The 21608-nt window shown below is 41.0% G+C and overlaps 4 protein-coding genes across 7 annotated transcripts; 3 read left to right on the top strand and 1 right to left on the bottom strand.

The window, feature by feature from the left end:
* The first annotated feature begins 548 nt into the window (after positions 1-548).
* On the top strand, positions 549-4069 carry LOC105703103 (proliferation-associated protein 2G4). Its single transcript, XM_012431218.2, has 7 exons — positions 549-633; positions 1208-1442; positions 1524-1686; positions 1761-1940; positions 2023-2271; positions 2386-2532; positions 2620-4069. Exons 1-7 carry the CDS (start codon positions 549-551, stop codon positions 2722-2724), a joined length of 1164 nt encoding a protein of 387 aa, XP_012286641.1. The 3' UTR covers positions 2725-4069.
* Positions 4070-4400: 331 nt separating this feature from the next.
* LOC105703101 (NEDD8-activating enzyme E1 catalytic subunit) lies at positions 4401-6280 on the bottom strand. The gene is made up of 4 exons (XM_023431723.1): positions 6011-6280; positions 5572-5932; positions 5173-5502; positions 4401-5076 (listed from the first exon to the last, which is right to left on the bottom strand). The coding sequence occupies exons 1-4, from the start codon at positions 6256-6258 to the stop codon at positions 4693-4695; spliced, it is 1323 nt and encodes a 440-aa protein (XP_023287491.1). The 5' UTR covers positions 6259-6280; the 3' UTR covers positions 4401-4692.
* Positions 6281-7276: 996 nt separating this feature from the next.
* Positions 7277-9843, top strand: LOC105703102 (KICSTOR complex protein C12orf66 homolog). Its single transcript, XM_012431217.1, has 9 exons — positions 7277-7357; positions 7586-7732; positions 7807-7958; positions 8028-8168; positions 8286-8424; positions 8484-8677; positions 8757-8907; positions 8990-9100; positions 9171-9843. The coding sequence occupies exons 1-9, from the start codon at positions 7277-7279 to the stop codon at positions 9339-9341; spliced, it is 1287 nt and encodes a 428-aa protein (XP_012286640.1). The 3' UTR covers positions 9342-9843.
* Positions 9844-10434: 591 nt separating this feature from the next.
* LOC105703109 (SAFB-like transcription modulator) lies at positions 10435-21259 on the top strand. 4 transcript variants are annotated; one of them, XM_012431226.2, is made up of 15 exons: positions 10435-10783; positions 11186-11273; positions 11573-11715; positions 11791-12021; positions 12138-12162; positions 13275-13425; positions 14642-14682; positions 14834-15102; positions 15304-15466; positions 15576-15829; positions 16288-16790; positions 16920-17093; positions 17466-17602; positions 19007-19163; positions 19315-21259. In XM_012431226.2, exons 1-15 carry the CDS (start codon positions 10661-10663, stop codon positions 19478-19480), a joined length of 2625 nt encoding a protein of 874 aa, XP_012286649.1. In that variant the 5' UTR covers positions 10435-10660; the 3' UTR covers positions 19481-21259. The 4 variants fall into 4 exon arrangements, with proteins under 4 accessions (XP_012286649.1, XP_012286648.1, XP_023287493.1 ...); XM_012431225.2 differs by having other exon boundaries at positions 15573-15829; XM_023431725.1 differs by having other exon boundaries at positions 15573-15829; positions 19236-19357.
* Positions 21260-21608: the final 349 nt, after the last annotated feature.

The raw sequence follows: 21608 nt of genomic DNA, 5'->3' as shown, positions 1-21608 counted from the left end.
AACCAGGTGTAAACCAGTTATACTTCGGTTAATTTGAGTTGTGGAACCGGCCTGAGGTGAGATTCTGTACGACAATTCAATGGCTATCAAATGTGGTCTACAAAATCCCGCTACTGAGTCCCAATAAGGCCGTTATTTTATTAGCGCTACAGCCACAAGCGATTGAGCAACAGAGCTCGAATAAGAAGTTTGATTAGAAGCAGAGAACGTTCAGCGGAAGTTCTCCCATTCCGCTATTTCTCTGCAACCAATCAGAATCTTTCTTTCGCATTTTGTCGCTCCGTCGCTTATCGTTTTAATGCTAATGAAAACTCGTCCTTAATGAAATATCGGGCTAAAGATACTTTCACTCGCTATATTACTGCAAAATTGCATGCAACAAACGTCTCTTTGGTTAAAAAAACGTTGACGCGCCACTTCCAACGACCTTACCCGAAAACAGTTGTGGCGCCACCTGCAGTTTCGATTAAAAAATACAACTACGCGACACGACGACTCACGTAACTACAGTACGCACTATAGTATCAAGCTATAGTTGTGCGGAAGACATGGCGGACAAAGAGGATACTGAAAAGACCATCGCCGAGGACATCGTTGTCACCAAGTATAAAATGGCCGGTGATATCGTAAATCGTAAGGAAACGATGCATCATTATTTTATGAAGTCACGGGGACAAAAGTCTTGGCGCCACAGCCTCTGGCTCATAGAATTTTCATGTATTTCCTCCAGAGCCATATGGAATGTGGCCCGCCAATGCCGGGCCCTCTTGCCATGTGGGCTGGTTGGCGTTCGATTCTATTTTGCCATTTTAACGTGACGAATGCCTGTATCTTTCGTCGATTAAACCTTGCGAATCTGCTTATTTTCCCGAAGGCAGTATCAAGTATTTACCCATGAGAGCGTAAATAAAAATTTTGCCTACCTGCATTTTTATCAGCATCAAATCTTGGCACCCTCATGTCCTTGCCTTTCCGACTCGGCAGTAATATACTAGGACGTGTATTTACAATTCTACTTGGGGACGAGTTTTCAATTGTTAAACGTAGTGCTTTGTATTCTGATGCTTTTAATAGGTGTTCGATAAAACTGATAGAGAAAAATTGGGAATTTTTCAATGCTAAATTATTAGATGATTATAAAAATAATTTGAAGAAGCTTAATTATATTTGTTGAGAGTATAGATCTGACAAGGATTAATGTTTACAGGGGTCTTAAAGCAGGTCTTAGACAAATGCGTTGCCGGTGCTTCTGTGCGAGAGATCTGTGAATATGGCGACAAGCTGCTCGTAGAGGAAACTAGCAAAGTTTTCAAAAAAGAAAAAGAACTAAAAAAAGGCATTGCTTTTCCAACATGTATATCGGTTAATAACTGTATTTGCCATTTTTCTCCTATTGCCAGCGAACCCGACCTTATTCTGAAAGATGAAGATATGGTTAAAGTGTGAGTATAATTTGATTGTTGCACTCATCAGATTTTCAATTCTTATTTAATCAATCTTGAGACGTTATAATTTCTTTCCAGTGATCTAGGAGCTCATGTTGATGGATTTATCGCTGTAGTAGCGCACACTATCATTATCGGTTCCTCGATAGAAAAGAAAGTAACTGGTAGAAAAGCTGATGTGGTCTTGGCTGCTCATTATGCATCCCAAGCTGCTTTGAGGCTGCTCAAACCAGGCACAGAGGTAATAAATTGCTATCTTGCAATTATTTATCACTTAATTACTGCATCATATTCCTTACGTTCTTGCTTTCACAGACATACACGATAACCAGCACCGTAGAAAAAATTTGCGATGCTTATAAGTGTAAACCGATTGAAGGGATGCTCAGTCATCAATTGAAGCAGTTTAAAATTGATGGGGAGAAAACTATCATTCAGAATCCTAATGACGCCCAGAAAAAAGAACATGAGAAGTTTACCCTTGAAACTCATGAGGTAAATGTTTTATGAGATACAGGTACATTATTAATGTGAATTAATGTGCAATTTAAGTAACTCAACACAAACAATATTTTAGGTGTATGCAATGGATGTACTAGTGAGCACAGGTGAAGGTGTAGGTCGAGAACAGGATACCCGTGTCACCATATATAAGAAAACTGAAGATACTTATCAACTTAAATTGAAAGCATCGCGCATGTTCATCTCAGAAGTTTCTCATAAGCATGGACTTATGCCCTTTAATTTGCGTACTTTCGAGGATGAAAAAAAAGCGAAAATGGCTGTTATAGAGTGCGTTAGTCACAGATTGATTGAGCCATTCCAGGTAATTTTTTCGTAATTGCCTGCATAGTAAAGACTAGAATAAAGCTGTAGAAAAAATGGATCTTTAATTCTAATTACAATACACAGAAAATATAATAAATTTCATATTTTTCAGGTGCTTTACGAGAAACCAAATGAATATGCAGCACAGTTCAAGTTTACAGTACTTTTAATGCCCACAGGCTCACATAAAATAACTGGAATACCTTTTGATCTAGAAGCTTTCCAGTCAGACTGTGTAGTAGAGGATCTTGAATTAAAGGTAGTACTTCTCACCTTTACAGAAATATCTCTTTCCTAAAGTTTTAACATAATAACTAACTCTGTCTTCAATCTTCTATAATTACAGTCTCTATTATACACCTCGGCAAACCCTAGGTCAGCAAAGAAGAAGAAAAAGAAGGCTGAAAAAGCAGTGGGCGAAGTGGCGATGGAAGTTGACGCCAAGGCCTAACACATTGATTCTACAATACCTGACTCACTGACATCGTGCACTCTCCTTCCTTTTTTAGCCGAAGCGACATGAAGGGTGATGCAGGACGCTTTTGAGGAACCCAGTGCGCGAGTATCATGCAGAGGGCAAAAGATTACACAGACGTAAATTAATTCTGTCAAATCGTAAGCACTGCCCTTCAACGTGTGTGCGGAACGTAAACGGTTGGTGCCACGCGTGCCTGCGTTTACGAATATTTTGCTCTGCACAGATTCACTCCTATCATGCGCTGCATTTCATACTCATCGACACTTACTTCGGTTTTTGTATCAGAGTATAACTTGGTAGACCATGGTATCGTTCAATTAAGTACAGAGGTGCCGATAGATCTTTGAAGATATATCCGACACCTGTATTAGCGCAAACGTAATTTACATACGTCTGTAATGGTTGAGTCCACATTGTTTGTCTTCAAAGATATTTAGATCAATCTAGCTAGAGAGGAATGTATCACGTGTGTATGTATTGTATGCACTTTGGTGTACCTACAATACTCTTTTCAGTATTGCTATTACCCTTTTCTAAGCGGTCTCCTTGTGACCTTCGCGAAGGTCTGTTCTTTTAGACGCCTTTCCTCTATTGTGAACAATCTGATTTTTCTTTTGACAAAAATTATTATAATTAATAGACCGATGAACTCACTTTGATGAGCTGTGCCCAATTTTAAATACGATCCATTTGAAAATCTTTGCTGCTAATACAGTAGTACACTGCTGTAATTCACGGTTTAACGTGAAAGGAAGATGCCATGAGAAAACACCTAACTACTGACATTGTAAAATTTGAGCAAGTGTTGACACTGGAACTCTGCATAAAATTAATAACAATGACCTCGGTGTATTTCGTTAAAAATTCCCCAACTGACGATAATGGTTACTCTTTGCATAATCGACTCGGTACGATCATGTACACTAGGTCAACTTTCATAGGAAGCATTTATTGCCACGGGTTATTCGTGAGAAATGGGGGAGTGAACATTGTTTTGGTAAAACAACATTTGGGGAAGTATCCGAATTGCCGAGGGGGGAAAAATACATAAAATTTATGGAATATTAATACTATGTAATGATAGTTTTATATGAGGATGATAGACGATGTATCTGTTATAGATATTTTTTCTACTCGAGTTGCGCATATGTCGGATGTTATCGAGTGTAATTGTAAAACAAATTGTCTTAGGCCAATATGCACGGTCCTATCTGTGCGCGAACCGTGTCTTCGCATTAAATGTGACACTTGGGCTTTGCCAACTAATACGTTAAGTTCTAAAATATATTTCAATAAATTGATTGCCGATCGACTAAAATTTCTCTTCGTGTTTCCTTTGCTCTGATATCTAAGAGAAAAAGCTATCTGGATATCATATGTACAAATTGCAACTGGAAACAAAATTCTTTTGGTGCAGAGAGAGGACTGTGCATAACCATAGAATGGAAATAAGAGTAAGACAAATGAGATACATCATGCAAGGAAATAGGTAACGTGAAAAAAAGTTCAGTAGATGTGTCTGTGTGTTTAACGAATCATCACATTTGTCCCATTTTTGTCGCACAGATCAAAGCCTCCAAAAGTTATACCACATCTATCTGTTAAATATTAGGAAAATTACCTAAAGACCAAGAGTTGACAACTTACTATTATAATATTGTATCAATTTTATTGTGTACCATTCGTCAATAAGTTTGCTACGATCCATGACTTCTAACTGGAGCAAAGTAAAAATATAGAACAACATTAGAAACCATCATAACATTACTGGAATTCTCTAGACTTCTTCCAGTATTAAAAGTCTAGCTATCGTTTTAAAGTAATGTTACAATCATAGTATTTCATACAAATCATGACTCAAATTGAAAACACATCATACTGCACTTGACATCCATGTAAATGATAAATGCAGATTTTCCTTTGTTCAAGTTTGAACATAAGTTACTCCATGACAACATCAGTTTGTGGAAATCTTAATTTTAACACAACAGTATTTGGTGTTGTAACATCGGCAACCATTAGTTCAGTTCCATCTATAAGACCTAGCTCTGCTAGAGTTTTAATTAAATTATCTCTCGTCTTTTCTTCAATACTGCTCACTGTTTGCATGTAGAGGGTTTTATTTTTTCCACCGATATTGGCTGTAATACCAGGGTTCTTCAATTGTAAGTCTGGTCTCTCACACAGCAAAGAGATGAAATCCTTCAGTTTGATATTTGCATTCTTTACTTCGATTTCTTTAGGAACTTGGCTGCAAGCCAAACAGTCATCTTTTCGCTCTGCTTCGTAAGTATATGTATAAATGCCATCCAAGTTATTAACAACCTACAGAAACGACATATTAAGTGTTATTACAGAATATACCATTTATAAGTTAAGTAAATAGAAATTAATTAACTGCTCAATGTTTTAATACACTACCATGTAATTATTCAATGATGAGCAACAACTAGTTGCAAGTTTAAAGACTTCGGTAGCGCAAGTTGCAGCAATTGTTGCATTTGTAGATGCAACAGCAGGAATTATGTTCTTTACAACTCCTTGTACTAATCTGTAAGTTAATCCTTGAATACCAAATTGAGTGGCTCGGTCTGTAGATTTTTCATAAATCCAATTGATATGTTGTGGATCATCTCCGTCAATGGTACATTCAAATGGATTTTCCTTTGGCCATTGTATTACCTTGACATACTCTATACAATGTTCTGGCAATCGAGGTGTATTCGCTATCGTACATAGTGGATACGTAACCTGTTCATAACATGGGAAAGAATGATCGTCATTTCTGATCTTACAATATGATTTTTCTTATATCCTCACCTGAGGTGGATAAAGATCTAATGTGCACTCAATGCAGGCAGTTAATCCAGGCAAGATAATCCTAGCATTTCCTTTGAAACCTTCGGTACCTCCATCAACCATTGGTATTACACTGGACTGATCCAATTCTCCATCTTCATACTCTAGCAGTGATATTAACATACCATTAATCCATCTTCTCGCTACTATTGAATCTAAGCCACAAACTATTATGTGAAACTGTCGATAGAACACATCTTCTGTATCTTGAATTTTACAAAAGTGTGGCACCACGTTGCAACCTGGTATCCTAGCGTTAATGAATCTTGCAGCGACATCAGCTTTTGGAGCACCAATGTCCTTATGGCGAAATAAAAATTGCCTAATCAAAAGCAGTACTTGTCTCGATCAATTGTAAAAGGATATAGATGTTTAGAATATATTATAACTTATAACTTACCTGTTTAAATTGGACAATTCAACGGTATCCATATCGATAACGTGGATCTGTCTAAACCCCATCAAAGCTAGATTTTTTAGTAACTCACAACCTAACCCACCGGCACCAACGACGAGGAGTTTGCAACTTTCCATTAAAAATTGTAAGGTGTCCGCTGATGGTTCGAAATCCGGCCGGCAAAACGGTCCAGATCGTTCCAAAACTTTTCGCAAATGACTCCATCGTCTATGTGTATGATCTGATCCCATTCTTTAACGAATGAAGAATGTCCAATAATTCCTTGCAAGTTTTTCAACACGAAACGTCAATAACGAACGTCAACGAAGGTACGGTTCAGCACGGTCGCGAAAGTTTGCAGTTCGTACCACGTGACAAATAGAGTCATCGGGGTTCTTTCTTCTTTCTGCTTATGGCTTCAAAGTCTTAACCGCGCAGACTCTATTAATGCCAACTTATTTACTGACGGGGCTATAAGCCCTGTTCAGTTTGTTTCCTTGAGACGTGGTTGTATCTTTTGCTATTTCACTGTTACGCTGTTTTATTGTGATTATATCCTTGATACGTGGTTGTCTCTTCTATTATTTCACTGTTTCACTATTTTGTTGTGTTGTATCTTTGTTTAATCAAGATTTCGCTTAATTTGCTTAGTTGGGTATTTGCGTAGTTGGTACTGAAGACTCCCGGCCAGGGTTGATCATTTTGCGTTTTTCGAGGTTTTTGACGTATATTACGTAAACCCACGTAGTTTATCGGAGAAAATCAAAGAAAACCAGTAAATTACGTTTTCAATTTGAAGGATGCCGCAGATGTGCGATATACAGCATCCCGCTAGGTTATAAACGAGTTTTAGCACCTATGTAAACACGTAAATATTTTTATGGAATGATAAATTAATGTGCGCTTTCGTTTCAAAATTGTTTAGAAACTTACGTTTTCAATATGGCGGATGCCGCAGATGCATTGGATAAATTCGATTTTAGGTGCGTCTCTACTATCTAGTTAGTTCAGTATTAAATAAAATCAGGTGGTGGAGACGTACCCAAAGCTTAGCTTACCCAATCCGGTATTGAATAAATACCGCCGGTAGAGATTTACAATTAGTAAGAGAATGACAACAGTTACAGTTATTAGCAAATGGTTTTTCTTAGTTTAACCTCATATCGTGTTTTATTGAAACAAGGAATATCGAGGGGATTTTTCTTTCTTAATTGGAAAGCAGGCCAATGTTATCATTTTGTAAATCTGTACAAAATGTGAAAATAAAGAATGGACCATGAAGAAGAGTTTTTGAATACATTTTTTACACAGGTTACACAACTGTGCTTTGACAAGGCGAAGGAATCAGTTGTACGTTTCTAATGTTTTTTCTTAAATCTCTCGAAAATAAAATATCCTTAATTATGCATGAAAAGATGCATGGTTATTCGATGCAATTCATAATTTCACAAATATTTTGAAGATGTATAATTAATGACCTATGAAATTGTGCATTATCTTCCGTTTACTTTTGATTAAAAGCTATACTTATACCATTCTGTATAATGAAAATCTTTTTTTCAAATATTATTGCTGTAGGAAAAAGAGAGAGAGTCATGTCGATTAGCACAAATGGGACCATGGGGCATGTTATTAACCCTTCTTCCACAAGTGGCAGTAGCAGAACGATCATATGCTGATTTAGGCTTTCTTCATACCAAAAATAAAGGATTCTTACGAAAAGATGTAACTATTAATAGAATAATATAAATTTACTGAAAAATCGTTTCGACTATATTGAAAGTTTTATTATTGTTTAGAATTCCCTTAAAACCATGTATGAGTCGTTACGAGCAGATCTACGGAGAGTTGAAGAAGTAACACGTTCGACAAATACTATTGGAGCTATAGTTGCTGAAGTTTCTAGTCAACTTTGTCAATTCATTGCAGCAAGAATACAACAGATTGATTTGTAAATATTTCTTTAATTTCACTTTGCTCTTACGTTGTTTTCAGTTGAAAACTAATTGTTATCTTCCAGTTATGAAAAGGTATATAATATGAGTGCAAGTGGAAAAGTAATGAGACATCCTGAATTATTACAAACCATAACAGCTATCGCGGATACTCATTCTTTATCATGTTCTCACCTGGCATTAACTGCTATCAAAGCTGCTTTAACGTAAGTTACTTATGTAAATTTAAACATGGTATTGGTTTTGTTTATTATTTTTAACTTGTCATCTTCTTCGAACTGAAACACGGTAGTAATATCTTACATTTTTTATATTTTCTTTAGTTTGGAATGTGAGATTTTGGTGCAATTAATAAAAGCACAAATTGAAATTCAAAACTGGAGATTTCTGCCGTCCCTTATGGCGCTCTATGGAGCACAAGCTAGAATGTTAGCTTGGGAACGAACGTTACAAAGCAAAGAGGTTGGTAACATGAATATTGAACTAAATCGAGAACGGTTTCATTAAGTTATGTTTCACAGTCTTGGAAGTTGGGTTTTGGTGCTACCTTTCTAAAAGCCAATCAGCAGCCAGCATTATATCAGTGGTTAGTGAAACTACGAAATGCTATTTTAGCAAAGTGTTCCTTATATTTTCATACAACATTGAGCCAACAAACTAGTCCTGGAGAAATGAGAAACATTATGAGTAAACAGAACGTAGACTACTACCATAAGTGAGTTAATCAATTTTTAACGAAGCACTTAGAATTTTGGAAGAATGGTGTGGAATGTTTTTTTATATATTTATTTTAGATTGCAAAGTTTTCAAAAAAAGTATGATGTTGTAGCAGTTTTATTAGTATTTGATGCAAGAGGAACAGATGATTTTGGACCTGGATACAGACATCCAGATCGAGATCCTGATACTTCAGAAAACTTTCCAATTGTTGTCAGTTACCCTAGTGTAAGTGAAAACATAATAAGAAGAACTTATTAGATGATGTATTTTCAAGCTCCAGTGTAGTAACAATCAACTTTTACCATAGATGTTTATGCAAAAACCCTCAATTCATTGGACAAACATTAGAACAGCTATTAAGGAGCGTTCTACCGACCTTCAAAATATGGACAAAATCGTTTACACAAAAAGCTTAAAGGTAATGCGTTGGTATTTACTTAATATAGAATTTTTTTGCAGTAGTATAATAAAGGAACACATTTTTTTAGGATCTATGCACATATGCCATGTATAATGTAGATCCTAGGATGACCCTTGTAACGGTATTTGAAAGTGGCAAACAGAGGGATAAGGAGACGTACGTAAGTACGTTTATGACAGATCTGTGTATCCAGCTAAGATGTGTGAAAATATATGAATCTTTAAAGTTATCCAAATAATACAAGACTTACGTGATGGCAATAATTTCTAAGTCACCTAAGAAATGCCACGTGATGAAGTTCCTGGACAACAAAAATTGTACAACATCAGTGATAATAGTAATTTTTAATCTATCTTTCTACCGAATACTTCCACTGTCTTAATGGTTATCTAACAGTGAAAATGTTTAAATTGCATTTTTAACTTCATATTGGATGATGTAATTCATTATTATAGGGCACTTTTAAATCGATTGTCATTAATGTCTTATATGTATGAGCTAAAAATATTCAAGGTTTTAATGAAATGTATATGTGTTTACTAGAGTGATTGAAATTAATTAATAACACAATGACTGTTTTATAGAGACGTGTAGTTAAGGTGTTTATAATTTAGTCTTCATTGAACAAGGCAACATTTCACTTTTATAAATTAAAGTACAATGCAAATGCTGAGTTATGCTGCTAATTAATGTACTGCTTCAGAATGAATTATTGGAATAAAACAACATATATTTTTTTATGACAGATTTTTATATTTCTTATACTATAGTAGTTTTGATAACTGTTTATGATTAACTAGTAACATCAAGAAACTTGGTAGAGTTTCGAGCCAAACTAAATAACTAACATAAATCAGTTCAACTGTTATTTTTCAGTTTCCATTAAGGTTCGGTTCCACAACTCGAGTTAACTGGAGTTTAACTGATTTACACCTGTTTTAAACCTGTACACTAGTTGAACTCGGATTAACTCGAGTTGTGGAATTGGGCCTTGCGTTGCCAGGTTATAATAGTAAAAATTTGTCATTTATTATTTAAATTTTGAGAAGTAACGTTTAAATATAATTTGTCATGGCGATATTACAAATAAAATTTGAGAAATTTGTCCAAATCTTTCATCCGTCAAATCTATTTTAAATAGAATTCGATCCTTACGTAACCAGAGATGCTGGTGCCGCCTGATGACTGATTTATATAAGCTTTTCTGGTGTACATTTGTCTAAGCCTCAATTCAGCCTATCCTAATAGTAATCTAGAATACGTCTACATTCATCGGCCATGTTTTAAGCTTTTCGTTGCGGGCGGAAGTGACGCGCCGGCAAGATGGCGTCGCTTCCATTCGGGAAGTAGCGGCAGTGGTAGGCCGTAAGTTCTTCGTATCGAGTTGTTTCAGTTCGCGAATGCATTCAGCGCTTCGCGGGCCCCACTAGTTTCGGATAAATCGGAGCGTGGCAAGATTTCGTGATCGTCGAGGGTGACTCGTGTAGGGTCACTGGGAAGCAATTAATCGTTACGTCTCGGGAGATCCAGCCCGTGAGGAATTACCCGGTGCGAATAATGGCTGATACGGAGGGGAAAAAGCTGACGGAGCTGCGGGTTATAGACCTTAAAACTGAGCTGGAACGCCGTGGGCTCGACAAGACCGGCAACAAAGCTGCGCTTCTTGAGCGCCTCGCTAAAGTAAGACCTACTTTCGCTGGAGTTTTTCTACTTGAACGTGATTCGGTGATTGCTAACGACGTTGTTCCTCCTGACGCCATTTTAACCCTATTGATCTCGCGAGTTTTCGATTCTGTTGGCCGCGTGCGCGATGAAAGGGCGTTCGCATGGCGTCAGAAGATCGTCGATAAGTTTGCGTACTGCTTCCGAGTTTTCTAATGTCGCATAAGTGCTGTGTCAAATTATATGTATTTCGATTCACATAGACGACGCGAAACGTGCAGGTCGCGTTAGATGCGCGTTTATGAGATGATTGAGACATCCCGCTTTTACAGCCGCGACCTCTTTTAGCGCCTGTGGACCAATCCATTGGGCAGTGGCGTTTTGGTATGGTTGCACGTATACATTTAAATTTTTTTATAGGCAATTAGCGAGGAAGGGGGAGATCCAGAAGAGTATCTTATTGTACCATGTGGTGGAGCCCCCAAGCCTAGTCCAAGGAAAAACAGTAGTAAGTATTGTGTGCAAACATTGAGATCGAAATGCAAACTTATGTATTTTGATAAATTAGGTCGAGACATAAGTCCATATGAGTTTTTAACAATTTGAAAAAAAAAAAATCTTAACCCAACGGGATACTATAGATTTGAGGGAATTCATAAGTACTTGAATAAATGTATTTATTTTAAATTGAGGCATATGCTTCCAAGGCATTCCTTGAACGATTTAAATGGAAAACTGCATGAAATTGTACCTCGATCCAATAGCTAAATTCATGGAATGAGTTCTGTAATAAATGTTTCTTTCTAGCTGCCGGATTAGCTAATCAGGATGAGTCTATGGATGTATCTGACCAAGTAAAGGAAGAAAGCACAGATAAGCCAGATAACGCTGCTGCACCAAAGAGTAAGGAAGCAGTTACCGTCTCGGATGATACTACACCCAAAAAAGAAGTAAGGTTCTGTGCTACATTTTTGAAATTATGCATTTCTTGCCTATAAATACTAATACTTTTTAATTCCATGTAGCCTGAAGTTCAAAAGGCATCGGCGAAAGAAGATCCTAAAGAAGAAGCAAAACCTGCATTGCAGAAAACCTCTCCACAAGTAGAGCAGACTTCTGAGAAAAAAGTGGAAGAAAACACTAATAAGATGGACTCTGCTGCACCTCCTGCAGCAGTCGAAGCTAATGGTATCGACAACGAAGATTCAATAAATTTAACAATTGGAGAAGACGAGGAAAATCTTCTGGCCGAAGAGGTAACCAAAGTTTTTGTACCGAGTTCAAGATGAACTCTGTTGGTTCATTTACCCGTGCTTCATAATGAGATAAATTTTAATTGATACTTTAATCGCACGTTTCTTTGTAATTCCAGACGGAAACAACAGAAAAACAAAAGGGTAAGTTTCGTTTCTTCCTACAATTCTTTCGTAGTTTTAATTTCTAGCAATACACATATAAATCTATAAGACGAAGGTAAAGTAATACTGATACATTTCGAGTGGATCACTCGAACCTGCTACATCGCATTCGAGCGCATATCGCAAATATAAGAACGCGAACAGAGGCAAGTTTGACATCGTGCAAAGTTTGCACATCCGCTCCACATCTTCTTGCGTCCCGATCGGAGATGGACATCCGGACCATTCTGGACAACGGATCAGTACCAACGACTCTTCGCGTAGCACCATGAAGCTAAGAGACATCGGGGAAGCTGTCCTAGGCTAGGAACGACGGCGGTTCCGGCCCGGGGGAGGTTATACTCTTGTCGCTGCTCAATCACCGCCGACCGCACTGCTTCGGCAGCCCTGATATCGCATATAAGTGCTAGTCTCTAAGTTAGTTAAATTAGAATTTCTTACGCAATTACATTAATCCTACCTGCCGCATAGAGCATCGCTGGATCAAAACCGTCGATTCTCCGATTACGGATTAACGAAGAGCCAAGTTCACTTCAAGCCTTCAAAGTACACACCGAAGTCAGTGCGCGCGCGAGAGAGCACTGCTCGTCGAGCGAACGAGGACCGAAGACTACTTGGAAGCTCCAGGGTCAAGATTTCGTCATCGTCGTCGTCATCGTCATCGTCGTCGTCGTCATCGTCGTCCACTTCGTCGTCGTCGAAGAAGAAGACCGACCGCCGAGGTCGCGAGTGTTTTAACATTGCAGGACACCTCGGCATCGCACAAGGCACCACCCACCGCGCCACTGCTTTCCCCTTTCTAGCGCGTCCACCTCGTCCTCCCCCGAAGACGGACAGCCCTGCGCAGGACATCTCCACGAGCACGTCCAGCCCCGCCCTGGAGGACCGGCGGCGTCGTTGTCGCATCCCATTGGGCCCGTCGCCGTTCCGTCACCGTTTCCTCGCTGGGTCCACCCTGACGAACGGTCCCTCGGTGGCTCGGGGAACTTCCAGTCGGGAGTGCGAGCTCCCAGGGGGGGGCCGTCCAGGGCGGAGGGAGAGTCAGACTCGTCAGAGTGTGTGACCTCTTGCTACCTTGATTGTTCCTGCAGATGGAGGAGAGAAGAGATTGCAAGAAACCGCGAAGAAGGCGGACTCCAAAGGGAGCGGCAGAGGGGAGCTCGGCAACAAGGAAGGGCTCTCATCGGGCGCGAGCGTCGGGATCAAGAGCAAGCAGGACGGTGTCGATGGAGGTGGCAAGAGGTTGGTCTCACATTGTGCTAAACGGTTCACACACAGTGGTTCGGCGACCGGCCAGTTAAAAAAAAGTATGCCTCGCACGAGAGTCTCCGCTAGGGACGCGCCGCTCTCTGTAATCTCTCTGTCTCTCTCTGTCTGGATAACTCTCTCCGCAAGCTGGACACGTAACGAGAGGGCGGACGACGTGCTCTCTCCCCCAAGATGTATCGTGTATGTCGGTTCGAGACGCAAGACCGCTTTGTTGTCTTATATTTTTCCTTATGTCGAGTCGCCACCGAGTACTCCTCTCCTCGCGTATACACCTGCACGCGGGCTTACTGTCTCACTTTGGGAAATATGTTAAGGTTTCGAGAAATTGGCTAGCAAACTTCGGCGTGGCTCGATCGGACGAGCTGCCTCGCGGATGTCGAATCTCGGTTCGGTCCTCGCGTAAGACGGAACGCCCGAGGCTAGATCCATCCCTTTTCCCAGGAAGTTTGCTGAATGGTAAAACGAGCAGCGTAGTCGATAGGAGCGATATCCGGTGCGAGCCTCGAGACGAGGCTCGGATCCGAAAAGGTCGGCGACTCGAGGTCGCCGGCGATGGACATGGTCGCGTTCACCACGTCGACTCTCGGGCGCACGAAGATCTCATGTATCAGGTAATGGAAGTGTCTCGCCGTCGATTGTCCGATAGGGGAGAAACCTCGACGATCCGTGACCTCGAGAGCGGACCCCATCGATATCCGGAAGAAGATCCTGCGACTTCTCTGGACCTTCCGAGGATCCTCGGAGCTGGGCTCGGCTACTGCGAGGTACCAACCACCGAGAGAGAACCAGTGATGGATGCATCGTACGAGCCGCTGGATTAAGATTTGCCCCTTGGGCGAATATACGGACTCGCGGAAACACCGGGGATTTCTGAGCGTTAACGTGAGAGAACACAGATCAGAGAAATCGATGACGATCGTTCACGAGGAGAGACAACGGCGATGAGGCTGAAACGTTGACGCAAGTTGTAAGAAAAAAAAAAACAAAAAAAACAAAGAGAGATGAAAAGAAAAAGCGACCCATACGATTGGTAAAGGTTGCTAGCCAAATTTGTGCGCTTAACATAATTTCAGAGGTTCTCGTTAAGCCTTGGAGGACACTAGATTTTAATTCTTTGGCGTTCAATCCGGGTACCTTTTCGCGCGGTTTCCAGACCTCCAGAGAATTAATGGCTCATTGTTCTTTCCAGCAGCGACATCGTCGGCAAAGCTCAGAAGCGAGATGAAAAGGGTGGGTAAAATTTCATCAAATTGTGGAATGAGTATTCAATTATTAGTATTATGGTAGAGTGATATTTGTTAGTCGGCATGACGGTACCGTAATCATCTCTCCAAGCGGACCGGAATGGATATGTGATTGGGTTTGTTTCTCGCGATTGCAGAGAAGAAAACCTCGCAGATCACCGCGGCCAATGCGAGCAGCAGGAACCTATGGGTCTCTGGATTGTCTTCGACTACCCGTGCCACCGACCTGAAACAGATATTCTCGAAATATGGAAAGGTGATTGGCGCCAAAGTGGTGACGAATGCAAGGACTCCTGGGGCGAGATGTTACGGATATGTCACGATGTCGACCAGCGAGGACGCTGCGAAATGTATCCAGCATTTGCACAGAACCGAACTCCACGGCCGTGTAATTTCTGTAGAAAAGGTAGGCATGGTGCGTTTGTTTCTGAACATACAAATATTCGTAAACCTGACGATGACTTAGAATTATCCATTTCCGTGCTTCAATTGAAATGCTTAAGTCGGTAGAAGAATGGTCGACTTGATATGGCGCACGCGATTACCTGGAAATGAGTTAGAGCCTTTATGGTAACGTTAATCTTTACATTGGTCGTTTAATCGTTAGGCGAAAGGTGACTCGCAGCAGGGTCACATGCGTAAACGAGATTCTAATAACGGGAAGCCCGAGAAGAAAGAGGAGAAGGACAAGGTGAAAGAAAAGGAAGATGTCGCCGATAAGAAGGAGAAGGAAACGAAAAAGGAAACTGACGAGAAAGGATCCGAAGTCGGTGAGTGAAGACGCTGATGCTGTTATTCGCATTTGCGTTTCGTGTACACGATCAATGGCCTCATTGTTGAACTTAAGTCTAATCGATGGTTTTGAAAACAATTTAGTAGCTAAGAAATCGGAAGAAAAGGAGAAGAGCGAGACTGCGGAGGAGAAGAAGGCCGAGTCCGCGGAGAAGAAGGATGAGGAGAAGAAAGACTCCGACGCTCGGTCAACGAAATCTACCAGCAAGAAACCGGAAAGCGAAAGGGGCAAACGCACCGAGAAGCGAATTCGTTCCTGGGATCGACACCGTTCGCGAACGCGTTCACGCAGCAGAGAACGTCGTCGACGGGACGATATATTAACGTTCGCAAAAATAAGGGTTAGCCTAGTTTTCATTATTCTTCCATTTGCGCTCTTTTTCGCTTTAGAATCTACCAGCAAGTACAAGGAATGGCAAATTAAGGAACTAAGTAGAGTTTCGCGTCAAATACACGTATAAGCGCTTAAAGAGCGTAGGGTTATAGGTGCGGTAGACGCGAAACACTCACCTAGTCATTGTCTTCGATGTTTAACCCGGCGTGTCAACTTGGACAGAAGATGTCTCCTAAACCCCTTGACTGAGCAATGTCAACTTTAACCAGGTCGTTGAGATTGGAACAGTTTCCCGCATTGTTTAAGCTATGAACGAGAAACCGATTGTTACATTTAATACAGAGAGATATGCAGTTTTAAATGTTTCACTTCGCATTGATAGCTTGGAATGATCTTTCCGTCGACCGCTTTTGGGTTTTTATTATCTCCAGTCTCGGAACCCTTGATAAATGCCTTTAATCGCAGGAGGAGCGGGAAAGGCAGAGACTGCGCGAGAGGGAACGCCTGCTCCGGGAGGAGGATCGAAGAAGACGGGAAGACATGGAACGGCAGCGCGAAATCGAAAGACGTCAGAGGGAAGAGGCTGCGCGGCTGGAGAGAGAACGGGAGAAGCTGCGGCGGGAACGGGAGCGGATCGAGCAGGAGAAGGCGGAATTGTTGCGACTGGAACGCGAGCGGCAGAAACTCGAGAGGGAGAAATTGGAACGCGAGAGACTGGAGCTGAAGAGGCAGCAAATGCGTTTGGAGGAAAGTCGACGCCCTCCGCCTCCACCTTCCATCAAGAGGCCTTCGAGCGACAGAAGGGACCCGAGAGATCTCTACGTGGAACCGGAAAGGAAGCGAATCACGACGGAGCATAATCGACGGATCAGTCCCGACAGGGTGGCGGACAGACGTCCGGAGATTCTGGACAGAGTCTCCGATAGGCGTTTGGAACAATCGCCGCCGTCTAGATACGAATCTACCAGGTGGGATTTTATGCCCATTTGAGGATAGGTTTATTACGCTACTATCGGTCATTAGTTAACAAATGCCCCGATATGTTAAAAGACGCGCTACTTGCGCACTCCTTATGGATTCCTTATGATTTCTTGTAGATCTTCTCAAGACATGGGCTTGAAGAAGGATTACAAGAGAGGCAGTGATTTCCAATCGCGAAGCAGCCGCCTAGACGCGTTTACTGAAGTCCCACGAACCAGAGAAGTAATCGTACGTCGTGAACCTCTTCCTGCTCCACCGTCGTCGATTGATCCACGCCAGGCGAAAGAAAGGTTGGTTTGGTCTGTTTTTTCTTTTTTTTTTTTCTTTTTTAATTTATTTAGGCAGGAAATCAGGATGTTAAGAAATTGTGTACGTAATTGATGCAGCTGATGCGAACGTAACGTAAATTTGCTGACTCGTGTGGCGATGGACAAAATGAAATTTGATCCTCGTCAACCTTTGAAAAGTACATCTTTTAGAATGGTTAATATAACGGACAATAATTGTGTTCCATGGGCGTCGTTTATCTTTAGGTACCAGTGCAATGTTCAGAATACATGTATTGCGAGTTCATTATGTTACGTTATTTAATTAAATGAACAGAATAATATTTCCCATAGATTCGTATTCGTTAATTTAACAATTTTTCCGACTTTGCACAGATACGATCGGATGTCTACCACTGCGTATAGTCGAGATCGCGAGGCTCGAAGAACGGAACCGGAAACGCACAGAAGTTCCAGAGATACTCACGGACGTTACAACGATAGCTCCAAACCACCAGGATCAAATACACCCCGTAAGTACAATTTATATTGGAATGTACGTTTGAATATATTCAAGCTCGCTGATACGTGACGCCGAAATCGGATATGATCATTAAATGGTAACGCTACTCAAAACAAGATGAAAAGTAAAAAAGAAGCAGTTTGGAAATAAATAATCAAGGCTTTATGAAATTATTCTGGGCATAAATTCGCGATGTAACGAAGTCCTAGATAATGAGCGCTCTTTGGCCTAATTGGCCTAACGTAGTTTGTTTAACAATCGATGGTGGTAAATGATTTTTACGTGAGTTATGTCGCATCCTAAGCACGGAAGTCATTGTCGTATTCTTTACTCATCTATGTTAGGATCAAGGGGACGGCCACATCTGCAATACATCAACTCTCCAACTGTCAGACATTTTTAAAACTATATATTTCATACATGCTATGAGTATCATCGTCACCCAAGGCGGTAATTCCTGCAAGCAGTAGTACTACAGAGTTATCGGAAAGGGTATCTCACGAGCGTCGTTGTAAAATTGCGATGCTTATACTGAACTTTAGAGTATAAGCATGGTGCAACGTAAAATAAACGGTACTCCTTGAGTACGACTTTGTAACGGCTAACGTCGGATTTAATGTGTCGCAGTGGTGGACCATTAAATGTTAAAGAATATATTTGATCAATTTTCGGAAGCTGTTTCCCTAATTTTAGAACCGCAGTGGCAGAATAGAAAGGACGATTAGTTATCGGTTCCCTCGTTTTCTGAAAATGATGTAAATATATTTTTTTATGTCTATCTGAACTTCTGTGAATTCTATCGACTGGGAAATAGTACGATGAAGAGCGACATTGGTACGATGTAATTTTTAACTGAACCGTGTATGCTTTATTAATAAAAAGTGGTTTGACTTGGAATATTCCGTGGCATTTTATTGTAGCAAGTTGGACCTTTCATCGGAAGTTACTCTTAAAGGATATATGAACGGACGAGGAAAAAGGTGGCCGGAAAAAATTATGCATTTTTTTTGTTTGTGTCGAAAGAAATCAAAGCGGCGCAAACATTGTAGCAGGCGTTTCTACGCTCGAGTATCATTGATTATAGACTTCCGTTATCTTCTAGATAACGTTTATGCGTGTCTTCAATCAAACCATAGTTTTTATTATAAAGCATACAAGACAGAAATACCTGAAATTTAAAATTCACGCGGTGGCCATTTAAGATATTTAATCTCGTGTTTTATTTGTTTAATCCTAATGTATCGGCATCACAGATACACATCTGTTTCATTAAAGAATAAGTACCGTTATAATTTCTAAACAATTGTTTTAACTTCTTTGTTTCCACTTTGCGACCAAAGTGATCTTCCTAATGACTTTTCTATAACTCTTTATGAGAAATCTCTCTGGATTAACGCTCGTTTTTATGATTTAGGCGAAAACCGGTACGCAGAGAACAATCGTTCGTCCAGTGGATGGCACTCTGGCCAAACCACCTCGAAGTCTTTCAACTCGGTGCCTAGCGGAGGTCCTCGCGATCCTCGCAGCGAGCCCTCCACCTGGAGCGGTCGCTCCTCCGAGAACGTGAACAGGTAACGATCCAGTTGTGCACCCCGCGCCTCGCTCATTGACCTCTTACCTCGAACAATTTTCTACGCTTTTAGTTGGCAAACCTTCCCGGATTATTCTCACCGCCGAGTGGGAAACGAGACATATTACAGACGCGTTTAATTCTCACAACAGGTGGAACAACTCGAGCAACATGGGAAACACAATGCGACACCCAGGCCCACCCATGTACCAGGGGGGTCCGATGCAGTCCATGGGGATTTCGGCCCCGGGCACGGGTCCGTCTTACGAGCGATTCGATCCGTACAAATCGTCGATGCCGAATATGAGGAAATATTAAGCGACATCTTATGAGGCTTTCGTAAAAGGACGCTACGTGCCGAGGGCAGAGCGAACGCGTGGGACACGTCTTTCATGGAGGGTTTTTCCATGGAAGATCAACGTTTCTCCCGAAGTACGATTTAGATTCCCTCGAGGTTGCACGCGAGCGTAACAGGTGATCGACTGAAACTTTAGAACCAGAGTCAACGTGTCTGCAGCTTATCGAATTGATCTTTAATCAAGCGCAATGAACTTCATAGCTTCCCCAGGACTCCGTTTTTAATGCGTGTACCATTACCTCTTCGAGCTTCTTTCCCGGCCGCTTCAATGTGGGCCGGTCTATCAGTTGTGCCGATTTCACTGAATTCAGCGAACAATTGTTCATAAACTTATTACGTAGATAAACTGCTAGGTATTTAACGTCCTGCTCTGAAAGGAGTCGTCTCCGGGTCGACCGATCTACGATAGGCTTCCGTACTCGTGGAAGAGTCCTTATTTGTGAATGAATGGATGTGTCGCATGAATGTCGAGATTGTCCCGCGCGTAAATATGAAGGCGAGTAGATCGATGATCAATTTGTTGGGAGAGATTGTTGCAATGCGTTCTTGATCTTTTACACGCCGCGTTTTTTTTTTGTTTTTTTTTTTCGAGGGGGACTTACGCACATAAGCTGCGTAGAAAACACAATTAAGGTACGGTAATTGTAGTATATAAGACCTTGATTGAGTTCCCGCCTCAATATGTATTTGGCGCGAAACTCTATCGAGTTTCTTGATCATACAGTAGTACGCTCGAATACACGGACGTTAAGAAAGATGTATGTCAATGTAGACGCATAGTGTTATACGTGCGACGTTTAAGTAACTTTATTCGGGTCTGTTCGGTCTTTCGGGACGGATATTTTCTAACGATAACGTTATTCGTTGCTCCAGTAATTATCTTAATATTTCTGTTCGCACGGCAACAATGAGACTTCGACCAAAGCGAGAGAATAATCCACGTACGAGAGGGTGTTTCATCGCGATCAAACTCCGAGGGGCCGATAAAATAAGAGCGAACAGCTTGCAATTAGCTGGGATCTATTGGAAACGTGGAAAGTTCTGAACAATTCTCGGCCTCGTTTCCCTGTAGTCCCTTTACAATTACACTAGATGTTACACACATATATTGGCGTGTACTGCCTTTCTTGGATAGGAAAATAAAATGTTTAAATAACACGAATGGCCGAGACCTATTAAAAATTAAAATGGGCAAATGGGATTTAACTATCGGTCTTCGAAAATCAATTTCTCCAGTTGCAAAGTCTATTAACTAGAAGCAACGCGTTTAAGGTTAACATTCAAATGAAACGTGCAATTCGCAGATAACACGGGGAGAGTCTCGCTCGATAATGGGGCCCATTAGGATCTTGATAGAATTTATTTCGTAAAAAATTGAAAAAGAGAAACTGTCGATTTGAAATTTAATCAAAACATATAATCCACGTGAAACCGAAACTGTTTCCACCAGCCATGCCAGGCTTCCGAGCTTATTATAACGGCTTTTTAGCGTATCTTGGATTTAATATAATTATTTCTCGTCGCACGACTTTTGTTTCTCTTTTTCCACCGTTGCACAAGGATAACCGGGAGCATGAGATATTCCGAAGATCAGAGCGTCATTCAAGTTTCTAACGTTCCTCCGACCTCGAGTCGGCGATTCTTTGATTCTGTCTGTATATGCGGCATATTTATACAAGTACGGCGATGTAGTAAATTTCACCATCTATGAATAAACACGTAAGATATAGCAGCGGAAAGCGGTTTTTTCTTTCTCGTGGTAAGACGACAAAAACGATGCCCACGGTGTTCGACTCTCCACCGTTACGCAACTCCCTGTATCCGGGAACCGGAGAAGAAATCTGTAACGTTTCTCCGAAATTCGAGTGACGCATCCCTCCATTCTGCGATCCTTGAGTTTTACTCAACTGAATTCGGTAGACCATCCTTTGACATCGACAAACGGCTACTTGTACAATGGCGGACATGAATGCCTCCCTTACAGATACGGCATCGCCTGTGCAGGATGGGAGGGCATTGATGTCTCCCAGCGTACATACGAACCAACTGCACCAGGGGTCCGATTTTCGAGTTCATATGAATTTTGTT

This window comes from Orussus abietinus, unplaced genomic scaffold, assembly GCF_000612105.2.
Source record: "Orussus abietinus isolate OABI.00-Male unplaced genomic scaffold, Oabi_2.0 scaffold158, whole genome shotgun sequence".
In the NCBI taxonomy this organism is placed as follows: domain Eukaryota; kingdom Metazoa; phylum Arthropoda; class Insecta; order Hymenoptera; family Orussidae; genus Orussus; species Orussus abietinus.
Note: the sequence above shows the minus strand (reverse complement) of the source record. Positions and strands in the feature narration are given on the sequence as shown.